This window comes from Oncorhynchus mykiss, chromosome 10 (genome assembly GCF_057628025.1).
Source record: "Oncorhynchus mykiss isolate SJ-2025 chromosome 10, ASM5762802v1, whole genome shotgun sequence".
Classification (NCBI taxonomy): Eukaryota; Metazoa; Chordata; class Actinopteri; order Salmoniformes; family Salmonidae; genus Oncorhynchus; species Oncorhynchus mykiss.
In genome coordinates, this window is record NC_143031.1 from 56030350 (window position 1) to 56049982 (window position 19633).

Sequence of the window (19633 nt, forward strand, 5' to 3'; positions counted from 1 at the left end):
GCTTCTGCCACCCTCTCTCGCTCTCTCCTCACCCTCAACATGTCAGTTGCATCTTGTGCCCTACACTGTGACTGGCAGCACAGTGTGTGTGTTTGTCTTTCATTATGATTACTATGCTGTTACGGCAAAATACAATTGGCTCTTAAGTACTTTCCTTTACTTATTAAATTGCTTACCTGCTCCACAGCAAGTTGCTCTATTTGCACTGATTGCTGAAGTAAATTAATGTTGAGCTAAATGTATATATATTTTAGAGGTTTAAAAAGGAACAGAGAGGAACGATACAAACCCATACTTTTTTTTGGTTCGAACCGTTTCATAACTTTATTTTCCTGTTTAGAAAAGTGGAACGGAACCAAAAAATGTATATTTCTGTTCAGAACTAAATTTATTTTGTTTCCAACCCCTGGATGCAGGGTTCATGCAGAGGAGGTTTTCAGGTTAATGACAGAAATTGAGGTTCATGCAATGAAGAGACATTTAAATACAGAGATAGAAAGATACTGAGATACATACTGTATTTACAGATAAATAGAGACGTGGATGGGTGCACCTACAGATTTTTTCGGGAGTAGGGACAGTAGAACTAATTTGGTTCACCATTTGTTTAATGGTTAATGATTGCAAAGGACAAAACAGGCCTTGATTACAAACAGTTGACACCAGCGGATGGCCGCGGTGTGTCAGTGTTATTATACTTATATTAAGCACAGCGTCTGAAACCAATCATATGATCCACAGTCGACTTGTTTTTGTCATTTGAGCTCTGAGATATGCAACACGTTGACATTTATTGTAGTACAGTGGGCCTATGCATGATTTGTTGGTATGCAGCTACTGTAGCTAATACATTCCAATGAGCTTGGTAGTGCCTAAAGAGCAGCACCACTTTAGCAAATGATTTGCCCTGATACATTTAGTAAGCTAAACATATCTTGAGAGTGTAGGCTGCTGTAAAATCTGCATTGTGAGGCCTTTTAGGGCATAGCGCAGGGTTTTCTAATGATTCGTAAAACGTCCTTACATGGAGTTTCACCTCTCAGCGAATTTGGGGCTTTACAAAGCGTCCAATAAATGGTGGGACATACAGTGGGGAGAACAAGTATTTGATACACTGCTTATTTTGCAGGTTTTCATACTTACAAAGCATGTAGAGGTCTGTAAGTATTATCATAGGTACACTTCAACTGTGAGAGACGGAATCTGAAACAAAAATCCAGAAAATCACATTGTATGATTTTTAAGTAATTCATTTGCATTTTATTGCATGACATAAGTATTTGATACATCAGAAAAGCAGAACTTAACATTTGGTACAGAAACCTTTGTTTGCAATTACTGTAGTTCTTGACCAGGTTTGCACACACTGCAGCAGGGATTTTGGCCCACTTCATCAAAAACAGACCTTCTTCAGATCCTTCAGGTTTCGGGGCTGTCACTGGACAATATGGACTTTCAGCTCCCTCTAAAGATTTTCTATTGGGTTCAGGTCTGGAGACTGGCTAGGCCACTCCAGGACCTTGAGATGCTTCTTACGGAGCCACTCCTTAGTTGCCCTGGCTGTGTGTTTCGGGTCGTTGTCATGTTGAAAGAGCAGGCCACGACCCATCTTCAATGCTCTTACTGAGGCAAGGAGGTTGTTGGCCAAGATCTCGCGATACATGGCCCCATCCATCCTCCCCTCAATACGGTGCAGTCATCCTGTCCCCTTTGCAGAAAAGCATCCCCAAAGAAAGATGTTTCTACCTCCATGCTTCACGGTTGGGATGGTGTTCTTGGGGTTGTACTCATCCTTCTTCTTCCTCCAAACATGGCGAGTGGTTTAGACCAAAAAGCTCTATTTTTGTCTCATCAGACCACATGACCTTCTCCCATTCCTCCTCTGGATCATCCAGATGGTCATTGGCAAACTTCAGACGGGCCTGGACATGCGCTGGCTTGAGCAGGGGGACCTTGCGTGCGCTGCAGGATTTTAATCCATGACGGCGTAGTGTGTTACTAATGATTTTCTTTGAGAGTGTGGTCCCAGCTCTCTTCAGGTCATTGACCAGGTCCTGCCGTGTAGTTCTGGGCTGATCCCTCACCTTCCTCATGATCATTGATGCCCCACAAGGTGAGATCTTGCATGGAGCCCCAGACCGAGGGTGATTGACTGTCATCTTGAACTTCTTCCATTTTCTAATAATTGCGCCAACAGTTGTTGGCCAAGCTGCTTGCCTATTGTCCTGTAGCCCATCCCAGCCTTGTGCAAGTCTACAATTTTATCCCTGATGTCCTTACACAGCTCTCTGGTCTTGGCCATTGTGGAGCGGTTGGAGTCTATTTGATTGAGTGTGTGGACAGGTGTCTTTTATACAGGTAACGAGTTCAAACAGGTGCAGTTAATACAGTGGAGAACTGGAGGGATCCAAGGTCTGTGAGAGCCGGAATTCTTACTGGTTGGCAGGTGATCAAATACTTATGTCATGCAATAAAATGCAAATGAATTACTTAAAAATAATACAATGTGATTTTATGGATTTTTGTTTCAGATTCCATCTCTCACACCTGTACCTATGATAAAAATTACAGACCTCTACATGATTTGTAAGTAGGAAAACCTGCAAAATCGGCAGTGTATCAAATACTTGTTCTCCCCACTGTATTTGACACACCAACCCCCCCTGCTCTAAGCTGAATGCGGCTCAATGTAATTTTAGCTGAGTCACAGCTTCTCACCCCTCAGCCACACTTTATTGGCTTCCCTCTCAGGAAGCCCATGCACTGCAACCTCTTTGTGGCAGTGCTGAATTGAGATGTCAGTTTGGCAGGGCACTTGGCCAAAATTAAGAATAGTTTCATCAACATTAGGCCTCTGGGCGGCGTTATGTTACATAAAAAAGGTTATAGCTGCAAGGTTTTTTGGCGTGCTTTATTAGGAAGGTGTAGATGGATGGAAGACAGTGAGACACAGAAAGAAGGCATTGAACCCTGACCTCCAGTACAGGGCCTTATGTGGCATGTGCCAGGAGTGTTATCCACAGCTCTGCACGTTGCTGCAACATTGGATAAGTTGATTTGAGCCGTCGTTATTTTGTGTGTGTTGTTTTGTGTTTACTCCATCTCATCATGAATTGCATTTGATCTAGGATGTGCATGTACATATATGATGCATTTTGTTACGCTGTTGTCCATTTTCTATTTAAACAAAGTGCAAGTCACAGACAATCTACTTCCTGATTGTGATTACTAGTGAAACCAGACTCTTGGTGGGGGCCGACATTACTCCTAATGAGTAGCTAGCTGTATTGTACAGTATTTGAAATATCAATAGGCCTACAGTCATGCTAAAACTATGACATCATCTCTATACAGCTGTATATCTCAGTTGAAAGCTAGCTTGAGTTATAGTGGAAGTGTATGGTGGAAGTTAATTCCAACCAGTGATGGTGTTTGATGGGGGGCAGACCTGGGTTGAAATACTTGAAAAGTATTTTCAAATACTTTGAGCATTTGCTTGAATCCACCTGGAGTGCCAGATGGGCGGGGTTTGCAGTTTTGGGACTTTTATATTAGTTTATTAAGCCAGGCAAGCTCAACTAGGCACAGATAAAGTATTTTAATCTATTTTTTTGAAGCCCAGATCTGAGGGAGGTTACTGCTGAATGCTCTGCATGCTATGGGTTTGTATTGACCCCTCACTCCTCTCTCTCTGTAGAGCTGATGACCTGTGAGGAACTACACGCCATCCTCCACCTGGTTCTGCAGGCTGGAAACATCATGAACGCTGTAAGCCAACGATGCCATTATCTCTCACTTTCCTCTTTCTATTTATCTATCCTCACTTTCTCTTCCTCTCTTTCTCTCTCCTCAATCACTCACTCACCCTCTCGCTCTCTCACGCACTCACTCACTCACTTGGTCTCTCTCTCCATCAATCTGTGACATCTGTCTAGTTCTTCCTCTCGTCTCTCCTTATCTGTCTGATATGACCATGGCTAAGGTGGGATAATGGCTTTTATGGCACCACTATGACACTGCTCGTTTATCCTCCTCCCCGTCCCGCAGGGCGGTTACGCGGGCAACGCCGTGGGCTTCAAGCTGTCATCGCTCCTCTCGCTGGCTGACACCAAGGCCAACAAACCGGGCATGAACCTGCTGCATTTTGTGGCTTTGGTGAGTCTGACAGAGAGAAATGGGAGGAGACACTGAAGGAGACACACACACTGGAGGAGACAGACACACTGGAGGAGACAGACACACTAGAGGAGACAGACACACTAGAGGAGACAGACACACTGGAGGAGACAGACACACTAGAGGAGACAGACACACTAGAGGAACCAGACACACTGGATGAGACAGACACACTGGAGGAGACAGACACACTAGAGGAGAAAGGCACACTAGAGGAGACAGACACACTGGAGGAGACAGACACACTAAAGGAGACAGACACACTGGAGGAGACAGACAAACTGGAGGAGACAAACAGACATGCACAACATGCACACATTGGAGGAGAAAGACAAACTGGAGGAGAAAAACAAGACATGCACAACACACACAGGAGAAGACACACATACACACTGGAGGAGACACACTGGAGGAGACACACAGAGAGACAGATTAGTGGAGAATCCCTTTGTAAGCAAGCTGTGTGCAGGAATATCTTCAGGTTTCTTCTGGTCATGCTCACTTTAAAATGAAATGTCACCATTTGGGTGTATGAGTCAGTGTGCTGACCTGTGGATCCTTTTGGCATTCGACCAGAGTACAGACACTCCCCACTGGGAATAAACTGGTTGAATCAACGTTGTTTTAACGTTATTTGTCATTGAGACATGGAATCTAGGTGGAAAATACATTGGATTTGGATTTGCAAAAAGTAATCAACTGTTGTTTTGAGGGTAAATTTCAACCAGTGCGGAGTGTCTGTCATCATAATAACCAATTTTCAACATAGACATACCTTGTTGAATTTGTACATTTGAAACAACTTCAGATCTTCAATGTTATATCCACTATCAGAAAAAAGCTATAAGCTGGGCATCAGCTCCTACTGGAGAGTTGATCTATCTACAGCCATCCATTTGCTGCATTCAAAGATAACCAACCATTGATAACTTGCACTATGTACTTCCAGGATTTTAACAAAGCCCAGCTCTGCTTAGCTTTAATATTTGTCACTGACTACTACCAATTTGTTATAGTGAGAATGATATTTGAGAGATCTCTTAATAACTAAATAGATTCACTATTGTTATCGAAGTAGTTTCAAGGGGTGGGTTTAACAGAACAAATGTTAAGTCAAATATCATCAATGATACTATTTAGGCCTATATTAGGCCTTTTATTATTATTATAGAAATTGCAAAGTCATCAACAGATATTGTCTCAAGTCAACCCAGGGTTCAACTAAAAATAGACAATGCATATGGCCCTAGGATTTCAAGCTTTGGTTGATTTTAAATGTAATATTAAAGTTAATAATTAATATGTTGGACTCACATCTTTTATTTATTTTTTTATTTTTTATTTCACCTTTATTTAACCAGGTAGGCTAATTGAGAACAAGTTCTCATTTGCAACTGCGACCTGGCCAATATAAAGCATAGCAGTGTGAACAGACAACACAGAGTTACACATGGAGTAAACAATTAACAAGTCAATAACACAGTAGAAAAAAAGGAGAGTCTATATACATTGTGTGCAAAAGGCATGAGGAGGTAGGCGAATAATTACAATTTTGCAGATTAACACTGGAGTGATAAATGATCAGATGGTCATGTACAGGTAGAGATATTGGTGTGCAAAAGAGCAGAAAAGTAAATAAATAAAAACAGTATGGGGATGAGGTAGGTAAAAATGGGTGGGCTATTTACCGATAGACTATGTACAGCTGCAGCGATCGGTTAGCTGCTCAGATAGCAGATGTTTGAAGTTGGTGAGGGAGATAAAAGTCTCCAACTTCAGCGATTTTTGCAATTTGTTCCAGTCACAGGCAGCAGAGAACTGGAACGAAAGGCGGCCAAATGAGGTGTTGGCTTTAGGGATGATCAGTGAGATACACCTGCTGGAGCGCGTGTTACGGGTGGGTGTTGCCATCGTGACCAGTGAACTGAGATAAGGCGGAGCTTTACCTAGCATGGACTTGTAGATGACCTGGAGCCAGTGGGTCTGGCGACGAATATGTAGCGAGGGCCAGCCGACTAGAGCATACAGGTCGCAGTGGTGGGTGGTATAAGGTGCTTTGGTGACAAAACAGATGGCACTGTGATAAACTGCATCCAGTTTGCTGAGTAGAGTGTTGGAAGCAATTTTGTAGATGACATCGCCGAAGTCGAGGATCGGTAGGATAGTCAGTTTTACTAGGGTAAGTTTGGCGGCGTGAGTGAAGGAGGCTTTGTTGCGGAATAGAAAGCCGACTCTAGATTTGATTTTCGATTGGAGATGTTTGATATGAGTCTGGAAGGAGAGTTTACAGTCTAGCCAGACACCTAGGTACTTATAGATGTCCACATATTCAAGGTCGGAACCATCCAGGGTGGTGATGCTAGTCAGGCGTTGAAAAGCATGCATTTGGTTTTACTAGCGTTTAAGAGCAGTTGGAGGCCACGGAAGGAGTGTTGTATGGCATTGAAGCTCGTTTGGAGGTTAGATAGCACAGTGTCCAAGGACGGGCCGGAAGTATATAGAATGGTGTCGTCTGCGTAGAGGTGGATCAGGGAATCGCCCGCAGCAAGAGCAACATCATTGATATATACAGAGAAAAGAGTCGGCCCGAGAATTGAACCCTGTTGCACCCCCATAGAGACTGCCAGAGGACCGGACAGCATGCCCTCCGATTTGACACACTGAACACACATCTCCTTCTCTGAGTAAAATAATAGGACTAAATCAAATCAACCTTTATTTAAAGTGTGTTTAAAGTTTGATTTGATTTAGTCCTATTCTTTAACTTCAGTTTTTGGTTGAGATGGAGATGGTTATTTCAACATATTAATTTGGAGACAAACTGGAATTAAAGTCAGACTAAGTCAGTGGTACAAAAGATACAATTCCTTCAAATGTAGATTTTTGTTTGTGTAAACACAATTCAATATCACATTTTCGATGCACTTTTGCCTATTAACTTGTCCACAAGTTAACAAATGATATGTTGTATTCACGTCTCCAACTAAACCAAAAATATAATTGAATAGGATTAAGCCAGTGGCTCAGATTAAACTATCCAAGCATTAGATTCATTCCCTTTAAATGTTGATATTTGTATTACAAATATAACTTTTGTAATACAATGAATAGCCTAAAGTTAGGCTATTTTACAAACTAATGTAACAGTATTTATTCAACTTTAAAACGAGTAACACATCCATAGCCATGTTTTGAGGTTACTGTAACTATAAATGTCATTTTATGTAATCATAGAAAGCGTGCATGTTCAAAACAGCATGCAAAGGTCGCAGATCTGTGGAGATCTTCACAGTTGCAGAATATTGAACAGCATTGATAACTTGCACTATGTACTTTTAATGTCATCTCAACTACAATCCCACCTGGAGTTCAGAGTTCAGAGCGAAACACACAGAAACTAGAGGCCATGAGTAACTTCAAAATGAATGGCTGAGCTGTTGATAAATCAGATTTTACATGTCCTTTTAAATCCTTTATAAAGCCACTCCACAATGGCCTAACAACTTCAAACCGTTTAGGTTCATCAGAGACATTACCATGATGAACCATGTTAAGTTTGCCATTGATATCCTAAAAAATAAGGAAACTATTAACAATTCACTTTTTTTGACCAAGTTACGCTAATGCTTCAAATATTCATAAAGAATCTTGTCATGGAATAAAAGTCAGATTCACTCCAAATTTGATCTTTGGTCACAATAGTCCCTACGTTGATGCATTCAAAGATGGCCACACTATAGCACATACACTAATATGTTAGAATATGCTGAAAGTACACACAAAATGTGGAATGTAGGCCTAGGGATTGGCCAAAAGATGGCGAAGTTATTGACAAACGGAAACTCAGATTTTCCTTGTCCATTTAAACCAATGTAAATTGACACCACAGTGGCCTGTCAACTTGAAAATTATCATCGCTATCATGGCCGTCCCTAAAATGAACCACACTGAATTTGGTATTTATATTTCAAAAAACAACTCATTCTTGGCATGTGTGTAACGCTAATGCTCAAAATCATCTGCATTCATCTTATTCTTGTGAACCATACGTCAGATTCACTTCAGATTTTGTATTTAGACTCATTACATCAGTCTTTAATGGTTTTTGAGAAAAGATTGTTGCTGCATTCAAATATGGCCGTTCTGTACCTATAGATGCATGTTAGCACATATGCTAATGCTACAAATACTTTTGAAAAATTATAGTTTCAAAAGTATTTGTAGCATTATCTTATTTGCTATAGTACACCTATAGGTACAGTGTGGCCATATTTGAATGCAGCAACTCGTTTTTAAGTCAGACTTGGTATATAGACTCTAATGAATTTTAGAATTATAAGGTGCTGCATTCAAAGTCGGCCCAGAATTGAAAGATGACCACAATATACCAATTAACACAAATCTTAACATAAACCATTAGTCAAATTTCCCCCAGAATTGGAATGTAAACTCAAAGCATGAAGTAATGACTTTTAGAATGATTACCTGCGGCATTCAAAGAATAACCAACCTACAGCACTAGACTAAACTTCACTTGAGTCATCCTTGTGGTATTGAGAGATAAACATAGTAATGCTTTCACTGATTGCACATAACGGAATATAGTTCCATGATAGAGTGCTTGCTTTGCTATCCAACTGATCTTATGTCCTTTCTGTCATCCTGTGAACACCATTCATTGCTGCTCACAGCTATATATTGGTTTTGGTATTAGATGAAACAGTGAGAACACATTAAGTTGTTGTATATAGTATGTATATATATATATAGTATATACACAACACTGAGTATATAAAACATCCCTTGTTGAAGGTATTCCTAATGTTTGGTATATTCAGTGTATGGATACAAAATGTCTGACATTGCATTCCCATTTTAATTTTGTTGAATTTTGTTGTTTGTTTGTTATGATGGAAATTGCAGTGATAACACGTTTAGATGACAACTAAACCAAACATCCAACATTGTTTTTTCATTGGAATTTGGTTGTGCTTTTAGAAGGTTATTAGGAATTCAACAAACTTCAGGCTGTCTTTTTGAGTGGGTGAATAAAGGTTTAAATCTTATTGATCAACATCTCATCCAAATATTACCAACATTTCCACGTTTAAATGATGTGGTGTGCCCAGTGGGTCAGAATTCAGTAGTTTGTTTGAATTCATTTGTTAGAATTTGAGATGTGTCAATATGTATTTTTTGACACAGAATAAGGAGAGGCTTTCCACAGATGCCCTTTCAACAGCAGAGAAGATGTCACTAGTACAGTGCCTTGCGAAAGTATTCGGCCCCCTTGAACTTTGCGACCTTTTGCCACATTTCAGGCTTCAAACATAAAGATATAAAACTGTATTTTTTTGTGAAGAATCAACAACAAGTGGGACACAATCATGAAGTGGAACGACATTTATTGGATATTTCAAACTTTTTTAACAAATCAAAAACTGAAAAATTGGGCGTGCAAAATTATTCAGCCCCCTTAAGTTAATACTTTGTAGCGCCACCTTTTGCTGCGATTACAGCTGTAAGTCGCTTGGGGTATGTCTCTATCAGTTTTGCACATCGAGAGACTGACATTTTTTCCCATTCCTCCTTGCAAAACAGCTCGAGCTCAGTGAGGTTGGATGGAGAGCATTTGTGAACAGTAGTTTTCAGTTCTTTCCACAGATTCTCGATTGGATTCAGGTCTGGACTTTGACTTGGCCATTCTAACACCTGGATATGTTTATTTTTGAACCATTCCATTGTAGATTTTGCTTTATGTTTTGGATCATTGTCTTGTTGGAAGACAAATCTCCGTCCCAGTCTCAGGTCTTTTGCAGACTCCATCAGGTTTTCTTCCAGAATGGTCCTGTATTTGGCTCCATCCATCTTCCCATCAATTTTAACCATCTTCCCTGTCCCTGCTGAAGACAAGCAGGCCCAAACCATGATGCTGCCACCACCATGTTTGACAGTGGGGATGGTGTGTTCAGCTGTGTTGCTTTTACGCCAAACATAACGTTTTGCATTGTTGCCAAAAAGTTCAATTTTGGTTTCATCTGACCAGAGCACCTTCTTCCACATGTTTGGTGTCTCCCAGGTGGCTTGTGGCAATCTTTAAACGACACTTTTTATGGATATCTTTAAGAAATGGCTTTCTTCTTGCCACTCTTCCATAAAGGCCAGATTTGTGCAATATACTGTTAGGATTGTTGTCCTATGGACAGAGTCTCCCACCTCAGCTGTAAATCTCTGCAGTTCATCCAGAGTGATCATGGGCCTCTTGGCTGCATCTCTGATCAGTTTTCTCCTTGTATGAGCTGAAAGTTTAGAGGGACGGCCAGGTCTTGGTAGATTTGCAGTGGTCTGATACTCCTTCCATTTCAATATTATCGCTTGCACAGTGCTCCTTGGGATGTTTAAAGCTTGGGAAATCTTTTTGTATCCAAATCCGGCTTTAAACTTCTTCACAACAGTATCTCGGACCTGCCTGGTGTGTTCCTTGTTCTTCATGATGCTCTCTGCGCTTTTAACGGACCTCTGAGACTATCACAGTGCAGGTGCATTTATACGGAGACTTGATTACACACAGGTGGATTGTATTTATCATCATTAGTCATTTAGGTCAACATTGGATCATTCAGAGATCCTCACTGAACTTCTGGAGAGAGTTTGCTGCACTGAAAGTAAAGGGGCTGAATAATTTTGCACGCCCAATTTTTCAGTTTTTGATTTGTTAAGAAAGTTTGAAATATCCAATAAATGCCGTTCCACTTCATGATTGTGTCCCACTTGTTGTTGATTCTTCACAAAAATATACAGTTTTATATCTTTATGTTTGAAGCCTGAAATGTGGCAAAAGGTCGCAAAGTTCAAGGGGGCCGAATACTTTCGCAAGGCACTGTAAATATTCCATGACATTGATGTTGGAGTAAACAGAGGCCAAATTAGAGAAATTTTGAATATTGTAAAAAGGATGGCAGATGTTTGTGTGTTTTTCTTTTTTAATGAGTCCTTATGTATTTTCAAGCTTTATTAAACAGATTGGAAATTACAAGGGGGATATGGGTGTACATAACATGTAATAATAATTCCTTCCTATCTTCTCAGGAGGCACAGAAGAAGGACGAGAAGCTGCTGAAGTTCCCTGAGAAACTGCAGGACATCCAGAGCGCTTCCAGGTAAATAGTCCCTGCTGTCTTCATGATGTCGGAAACTTGCAAACTGGGAAAAAGCCATTTGAACAAAAAAAGTTTTGAGAATGACACAAATATACATTTTCACAAAGTTTGCTGCTTCAGTGTCTTTAGATATCTTTGTCAGATGTTACTATGGAATACTGAAGTATAAATACAGGCATTTCATAAGTGTCAAAGGATTTTATTGACAAGTACATGAAATTGATGCAAAGAATATTTGCAGTGTTGACCCTTTTTTTCAAGATCTCTGCAATCCGCCCTGGCATGCTGTCAATAAACGTCTGGGCCACATCCTGACTGATGGCAGCCCATTCTTGCATAATCGATGCTTGGAGTTTGTCAGAATTTGTGGGTTTTGTTTGTCCACCCGCCTCTTGAGGATTGACCACAAGTTCTCAATGGGATTAAGGTCTGGGGAGTTTCCTGGCCATGGACCCAAAATATCGATGTTTTGTTCCCCGAGCCACGTAGTTATCACTTTTGCCTTATGGCAAGGTGCTCCATCATGATTGTAAAGGCATTGTTTGTCACCAAACTGTTCCTGTATGGTTGGGAGAAGTTGATTTAGGTGCAATCTTACTGGCAGCAATATCCTTGCCTGTGAATCCCTTTTTGTGCAAAGCGATGGTGACGGCACGTGTTCCCTTGCAGTTAACCATGGTTGAATGAGGAAGAACAATGATTCCAAGCACCACCCTCCTTTTGAAGCTTCCAATCTGTTATCCAAACTCAATCAGCATGACAGAGTATTCTCCAGCCTTGTCCTCGTCAACACTCACACCCGTGTTAACGAGAGAATCACTGACATGACGTCAGCTGGTCCTTTTGTGGCAGGGCTGAAATGCAGTGGAAATGTTTTTGGGGTATTCAGTTCATTGCAAAGAGGGACTTCGCAAAGAGGGACTTTGCAATTCATCTGATCACTCTTCATAACATTCTGGAGTATATGCAAATTGCCATCATACAAACTGAGGCAGCAGACTTTGGGAAAAATTATATTTGTGTCGTTCTCAAAACTTTTGCCCACGACTGTAGCTTTTAGGTTCTTGCTTCAGCCACTGCTCTTAGCATTAGCATGATTATTTCCCTCCATTAGACATATAAGTCCCTGTATATGTTGCCTTTATATGACTACTACTGGATGATGATTTGTGCTTAATGCTGCAGTCTAGTAACATTTCTTCAGCCCCACCCCAATCCCTTAGCCGTTTACCTAAACAAGTGGTGGGGTGTCCTGTTTGTTGTTTTCTGAACTGCAGACTGCGGGTTTAATAAGACTGCATCTTTAAGTCTGGTTACATTTCTCCAGCCGCATACCTCAGCTGTTTACCAAGTGGCGAGGTGACCACTTTGTTGTTTTATGTATCGCAGACTGCAGCTTTAACGCAATAGAAAAAATAGATGGTACAATACATGCTCATAGTTTCAATGCAATCAAATGAAGAGGTTGATTATTGGCTAGAATAACAGCAGCACTGAATGAAATCACAGATCCCTACTAACGCCTTGAGTTGATTTCAAATTAATTTAAGCTCCCAATGGCTCTGGCAGTATACTGCACTGTTTAGGATGCATTATCTTCCCTGTGGCTGTCAAGCTCTTTTACAAGGTCACCTCTGCATGCTACAGTTCAGCTCTCCCTCTCTCCTGGTGTGCCAACAGTTAATGCTCCACTGTGGATATGCTAACACATCATCCTTACTTCCAGCCTCTCTAACTGTCGTGCCTTCACCATTATCGAATGCACTGTAGATATAGACAAGTGCCATACAGTGTAACATGGTCCATTTCTGCTACAGTGAACCACAACATAGCAATTTCTAGAGCACCACCAATACCACTGACCAATACAAGCCAAAGCATTTCTGGGTTCAGGGTCAGCAGTACTTCAAGTCTCAGGAATACAAAGTCACATTTTACGATGCTGACATAGCCATCTGCTACAGCAGTAGACAAAGTTTCAGAATCTTAAACTATTCACATTTATCATTACATTTATTATAATATATATATTTATATATATATATATATATTTTAAAGTATGCTTTTATCTGAAGCACATACATTTTTTTCATCTTTCTAACCAGGCAAGTCAGTTAAGAACAAGTTATTATTTACAATGATAGCCTACACCGGCCAAACACGGACAATGTTGGGCCAATTGTGCACCGCCCTATGGGACTCCAGATCACACGCGGTTGTGATACAGCCTGGATTTGAACCAGGGTGTCTGTAGTGACGCCTTTAGCACTGAGATGCAGTGCCTTAGACCGCTGTGCCACTCGGGAGACCATTTTTTGGGTGGTCCCAAACACACAACCCTGACGTTGTGAGCGCACGCTCTACCAACTGAGCCACACAATGTATTTTAACAGGCTTTGGATGATTTGCATATCCCCGCAGAATATCAGTGGAAAACATCGAGTTGGAGTTCTCGTCTCTCTACGTCAGGACCAGATCCTTGGAGGAGAAGGTCCAGAGTGACCCAGAGCTCCTGGAGCAGCTGGACCCCTTCCTGCAGGTGGGAGCACATTCAGTCAGAATCTAATTAGGGAATTCTACTCTGTGCTGATTACGGCGCATGAGGGCGGCACACAGTGAAGGCATCCTTAGCCAGTTGTGATATCAAAACGGATCCTAGGGTGACTGTAACATTGGAACATGACTTGAATGTCATGTGAGGTGTGTCTGTACATATAGTAGACAAATAAATGTATATCAGATAACTTACCACCATGATCTCAATTGGAAGAACACCCCATAAGCATAACAAATATGGGCCGATATGAGTCCATATGTATTTTGCATGTTGATAAGTGCTTACCATTCATACTATCCTACATCTCTGATATACAGTATCACCAAGCCCCCTGTTTTTGGTATATTTTTATGGTAATAATATGTTCAAATTTGTTTTGTTCTTTATATATCTAATCTATGTGTCTTGTCATGCATTGTCTGTCATCCCCAACAGAGCTCCACAAGGACCCTACAAGATCTGAAGAGGCGCAGGCTGGACCTGCGGAAGGAGGGAAATGCGCTTATTGACTTCTTCTGTGAAGACAAGGACACCTTCATGCTGGACGAGTGCTTCCGCATCTTCCAGGACTTCTGTCTCAAGTTCAAAAAGGCTGTCAAGGTGAGGTGTTTTTTCTTTAAACATTTCTATTCAAATCTTTTAAGACTTTACTATGTAGTTTCAGATAAGTAACTCACAATATCCTGCATTGCATTTCCTGAAGTAACAAAAAAGTATAAACTCTTTAAAAGAACATACTGATGTAGGTGTATGTAAACATATAACAAAATGTGGAAGAAGTCAAGGGGTCTGAATACTTTCCTGAAGGCACTGTACACAAAATGTTATTAATTAGCCCGTCCTTTCGCTGTCTCTGTCAGGATAACCTGGAGCGGGAGCTGAAGGAGATGGCCAGGCAGCGGCGTCTCAGAGAGCTGGAGGAGAAGCGCTTTGCCTGGAATGCTGACCAGCAGCAGGGTGCTGTCGCTGGTAACGGAGGTTTTGGCCGCAGCAGCAGCGAGAACGACGTGGACATGCTCACCAAGGAGGGCCTACTTGACTTCCTCCAGCAGCGTCCCGCCAGCCCCCACAGCCCCCTGGGTCGTTCAGCCAGCGCCCGCCGCCACCGCCACACTGTGGCCTCCATGGCCGACCGCGAGCTTCACGGCTATCTGGAGCTGTTCGGCAGTGGCGCGGCACTGCCAGCAGACTATGCCAACAAGTTCAACAGCCTGCCGCGCTCCGGCCGCACCCTTCAACGGAGAACCGCCCCCTGGCTTGTGTCCCAGGACGATAACCGCGAGCTGGGGAATGGGCGGCAGGTGCTGGCCACGTCACACCGGGCCGAGACAGAGCCCATCAGCCCCTTGGCCATGTACTCTTCCACAGGCTTTAATGTCAATGAGGAACCGTATAACAATAATAACAACTACACAACCGTGTCTGAGGGGAGCTATCTGCCTCGCTCATGTCACAACCGTAACGTCTTTCAGAAGACTCCCAACCCCGGAGCGAGCATCACGGCACACATGAACGTCAGCGTGGAGAGGCACACGCTAGTTCCGGGAATTCAACCGTTTGACCCCCCAAGTCCGAACAATAACACAAATCACATGCACTTTGTCGACCACGAAAACGTGGTGGTGACGGACTTGGAAAGGGAGAGGGAATCTCCAAAGACACTCATTTTGGATACTCCTCCTCCTTGTCCAAAGAGTTTGGAAAGAGGGCCAGAGCCCGCGGCATGGGAAGGTGATATGGCATCCTCTCAGTTTGTGGTGGGCCCGCTTCAGAAGGAGGAAGAAGAAGACAGCAGCACCATCTCCTCAACCACCTGCGACACGACCCTCCCTCTTGACCCCTCCGTATCCAATAAGAAACCGGTTTTCTACATCTTAGACTGCACAGAAACTGACTGCTCCGTAGCGCTTGACTACTCTGAGATCGAAAGCTCGCCTCTAATGAGGGAAGGATTGGTCCCTGACGTAAAAAACACTGATTGCAACAACGTCCAGGGGAACCTTCAAGACCCCAGCTCGCTGTCCTCCAACTCCAACTTTGATTCCACATCCACAAACGATCGGTCCGTCTCCGCCTCCACAAATGAGATGTTGCCGTCAAAGTCCAGAGACGAACGTGCCCCATCCGTCGGCTCCTTCGTTACCACGGAAGAAGGGGACACAGATAGCTGGGACACAGCAGAGGGTAGGCAGGTGGGCGAGAAAGCTGTAGAGACGTATAGCCCTAAACCAACACACTCCAAGAACAAGAATGTGTCAAAAGTTTCCAAAAACAGCGGAGTGGGTCGCAGCGTCAGGATGTTGACAACCACTGAGAACCAGGGCATGCGGAAGGTGGTGCCCATCACCAAGCTCAGCCGGACTGGCAGCAACGCCAGGCGGGTGGAGAGACCAGCCGGGAGCCATGAGGGTGCAGTACCCAGGCAGCCTCTCCGTGACAAGAGCACCCCAGCCAGGGGGCGGGTCGAGAAGTTCGGTAGGCCCTCCCGCCACTCCAGCTTGCCCCCAGAGGAGACCAAATCCCAGGGGAGCACCGGCCTTTCAGGCTGGGCATGTGACCTCAACCCACGAAAGCCCTCCTTCCGCAAGCCCAGCGCCAAGCCGCTGAGGAACCTGCCCAAGCCACCGCCGGAGGCAAAGATGTGCCGCGCCACCATGAGAGCCCTGGCTGCCCAGGCCCAAGGTCAGGTTGGGGCACCCTCTGAGGCTAGTGCTCCCGAAACACCTACCCACAGCTCCAAAACCCCATCAGCCACCCTGCCTGGCTGGGCCCGCAACACCGTGTCCTCCTCCTCTAGGACCACCAAGAAGGAACTCGCTCTCGCCCTCTCCAACCCTCCGACCCCCTCCAGGAGCCCCTCTCTCCGGTCCCGCAGCAGCTCCCAGAGTCAAGCACCCGCTCGGCCTCCAGCCGCCGCCACAACCACACCTCCTGCCAAAGGGGGGCAGCATTCACCCCGGAGGGAGGAGAAGGAGAAGGCCCAAGTGGGTGGTCTGCAGAGGGTGCAGAGCGTTAAGGCGTCAAGCCGGGCGAGCACCCAGCGTAGCGACACCCCCCCACCGCCGCCCACCCGCGAGCGCTCACGCAAGAGCAGCAGCTTCTCCGAGAAATCTGTACAATCCATTACGTCATGTAGGACCATCAAGCCCACCTGGAAGTAGTACTCAAATATGGTGGAGCTCGATTGGAGCCAGAGAGATAGAAATGTACTATGGTTTTCCCCACGTACTGTAGATGGACATTTTATGTCCTCTTTCATTAGCTACTATATGACATCCCACCTCATCCATATCAAGTCAATGTGCAGGGCTCTGTCAAAACGTATTATATGAACTGCAAAATATATAATGCACTCTATGTAACCTCTCTGTAGATAAGATTATTTTTTTCGTGAGCCCCCGTTTGTTTTTGAGCATTCTTCACGGCGAGACAGAACTGACAAATGGCAAAATCCCCCCTTTTTCCTAGGAGCCTTCTTTGCCTGCTTTGTGGTCTTAAACTCGATGTAAAAATAGAAGAAAAATTAGAATGCTTTTTTTTTTTACAGACCATTTTAAGATGGTGTTTACATGGTATTTACTTAAAAACTATGTGGTAGTAATCTTTTCTGGTACTCACCTCAAAGAATTCAACACTATTGGTAATTGACTGTTACCAAATGGTACATAGAGACACGTGTGTCAATGAATCTCGTAGAAACTGAAGTGTGATTACTATGCAATTATTAGATAATTACCATTTTAACAAGTACTTTCTAGGTAACAACCTGGTAAACAGTGACTGTAAAATGAAGTGTTACTGAAAAACCACTACTGAACATGTTTGAATGCTGCTAATTAGCTTTGACAATTTGGGGACTATGTTAGTGTCTTCATTCAGGGTATGAGCTTTGTGAGATGCTGCCTTGCTGCTGTTGTGATTGTATCTTTGATTTCTGTGGTTCTCTACTTTCCTTTGCACAGCTATACTACACAGTAGCCTGGAGTCCACACTGAATATCACTCTGTTTTTCTATTGCTTCACTTCACTGATTTAGTGTGATTCTGATCCATTAGGGTTCACTTGGGATTGGCAAAAAAGAGCTGGTCCAATCAGTGTCCTCTCAGAAACTATGGGTGGGACAATAGTGAAAATAACTATTCAGGGCTTATTCACGAGAAACCAATAAGAAACAACCGTTTTGGTTTTCTGTTTGTACTAATGAATAAGACCCTGCTCTCAGTGTCATTGTACTCCTCAGCAGTTGGCCACTGAGTTCCTTTCCTGCTCCACTGAAGTTATACCTCGGTTATACTTGACATTGCAGAAATAGTATATAGTATAAAAAAAGGACACAAAAGAAATGCCCATAGGCCCTATTCAATCCAACTGGGTATCCAGGTTTCCGAGGTTAAGTTACAGTGCCTTGCGAAAGTATTCGGCCCCCTTGAACTTTGCGACCTTTTGCCACATTTCAGGCTTCAAACATAAAGATATAAAACTGTATTTTTTTGTGAAGAATCAACAACAAGTGGGACACAATCATGAAGTGGAACGACATTTATTGGATATTTCAAACCTTTTTAACAAATCAAAAACTGAAAAATTGGGCGTGCAAAATTATTCAGCCCCTTTACTTTCAGTGCAGCAAACTCTCTCCACAAGTTCAGTGAGGATCTCTGAATGATCCAATGTTGACCTAAATGACTAATGATGATAAATACAATCCACCTGTGTGTAATCAAGTCTCCGTATCAATGTACCTGCACTGTGATAGTCTCAGAGGTCCGTTAAAAGCGCAGAGAGCATCATGAAGAACAAGGAACACACCAGGCAGGTCCGAGATACTGTTGTGAAGAAGTTTAAAGCCGGATTTGGATACAAAAAGATTTCCCAAGCTTTAAACATCCCAAGGAGCACTGTGCAAGCGATAATATTGAAATGGAAGGAGTATCAGACCACTGCAAATCTACCAAGACCTGGCCGTCCCTCTAAACTTTCAGCTCATACAAGGAGAAGACTGATCAGAGATGCAGCCAAGAGGCCCATGATCACTCTGGATGAACTGCAGAGATCTACAGCTGACGTGGGAGACTCTGTCCATAGGACAACAATCAGTCGTATATTGCACAAATCTGGCCTTTATGGAAGAGTGGCACGAAGAAAGCCATTTCTTAAAGATATCCATAAAAAGTGTTGTTTAAAGTTTGCCACAAGCCACCTGGGAGACACACCAAACAAGTGGAAGAAGGTGCTCTGGTCAGATGAAACCAAAATTGAACTTTTTGGCAACAATGCAAAACGTTATGTTTGGCGTAAAAGCAACACAGCTGAACACACCATCCCCACTGTCAAACATGGTGGTGGCAGCATCATGGTTTGGGCCTGCTTTTCTTCAGCAGGGACAGGGAAGATGGTTAAAATTGATGGGAAGATGGATGGAGCCAAATACAGGACCATTCTGGAAGAAAACCTGATGGAGTCTGCAAAAGACCTGAGACTGGGACGGAGATTTGTCTTCCAACAAGACAATGATCCAAAACATAAAGCAAAATCTACAATGGAATGGTTCAAAAATAAACATATCCAGGTGTTAGAATGGCCAAGTCAAAGTCCAGACCTGAATCCAATCGAGAATCTGTGGAAAGAACTGAAAACTGCTGTTCACAAATGCTCTCCATCCAACCTCACTGAGCTCGAGCTGTTTTGCAAGGAGGAATGGGAAAAAATGTCAGTCTCTCGATGTGCAAAACTGATAGAG

General features: G+C 43.0%; 1 protein-coding gene across 1 annotated transcript in view; it reads left to right on the plus strand.

The window, feature by feature from the left end:
- The window catches only part of fhdc1 (FH2 domain containing 1), a 59208-nt gene extending 41792 nt beyond the window's left edge, over positions 1-17416 (plus strand). Inside the window, exons 7-12 of the mRNA XM_036933387.2 lie at positions 3698-3768; positions 4048-4155; positions 11266-11336; positions 13758-13875; positions 14329-14493; positions 14754-17416. Of these exons, the coding sequence (XP_036789282.2) occupies positions 3698-3768; positions 4048-4155; positions 11266-11336; positions 13758-13875; positions 14329-14493; positions 14754-17054 (2834 nt within the window). The 3' untranslated portion in view covers positions 17055-17416. The remainder of the gene's footprint in view (positions 1-3697; positions 3769-4047; positions 4156-11265; positions 11337-13757; positions 13876-14328; positions 14494-14753) is intronic.
- The last annotated feature ends 2217 nt before the right edge of the window (positions 17417-19633 follow it).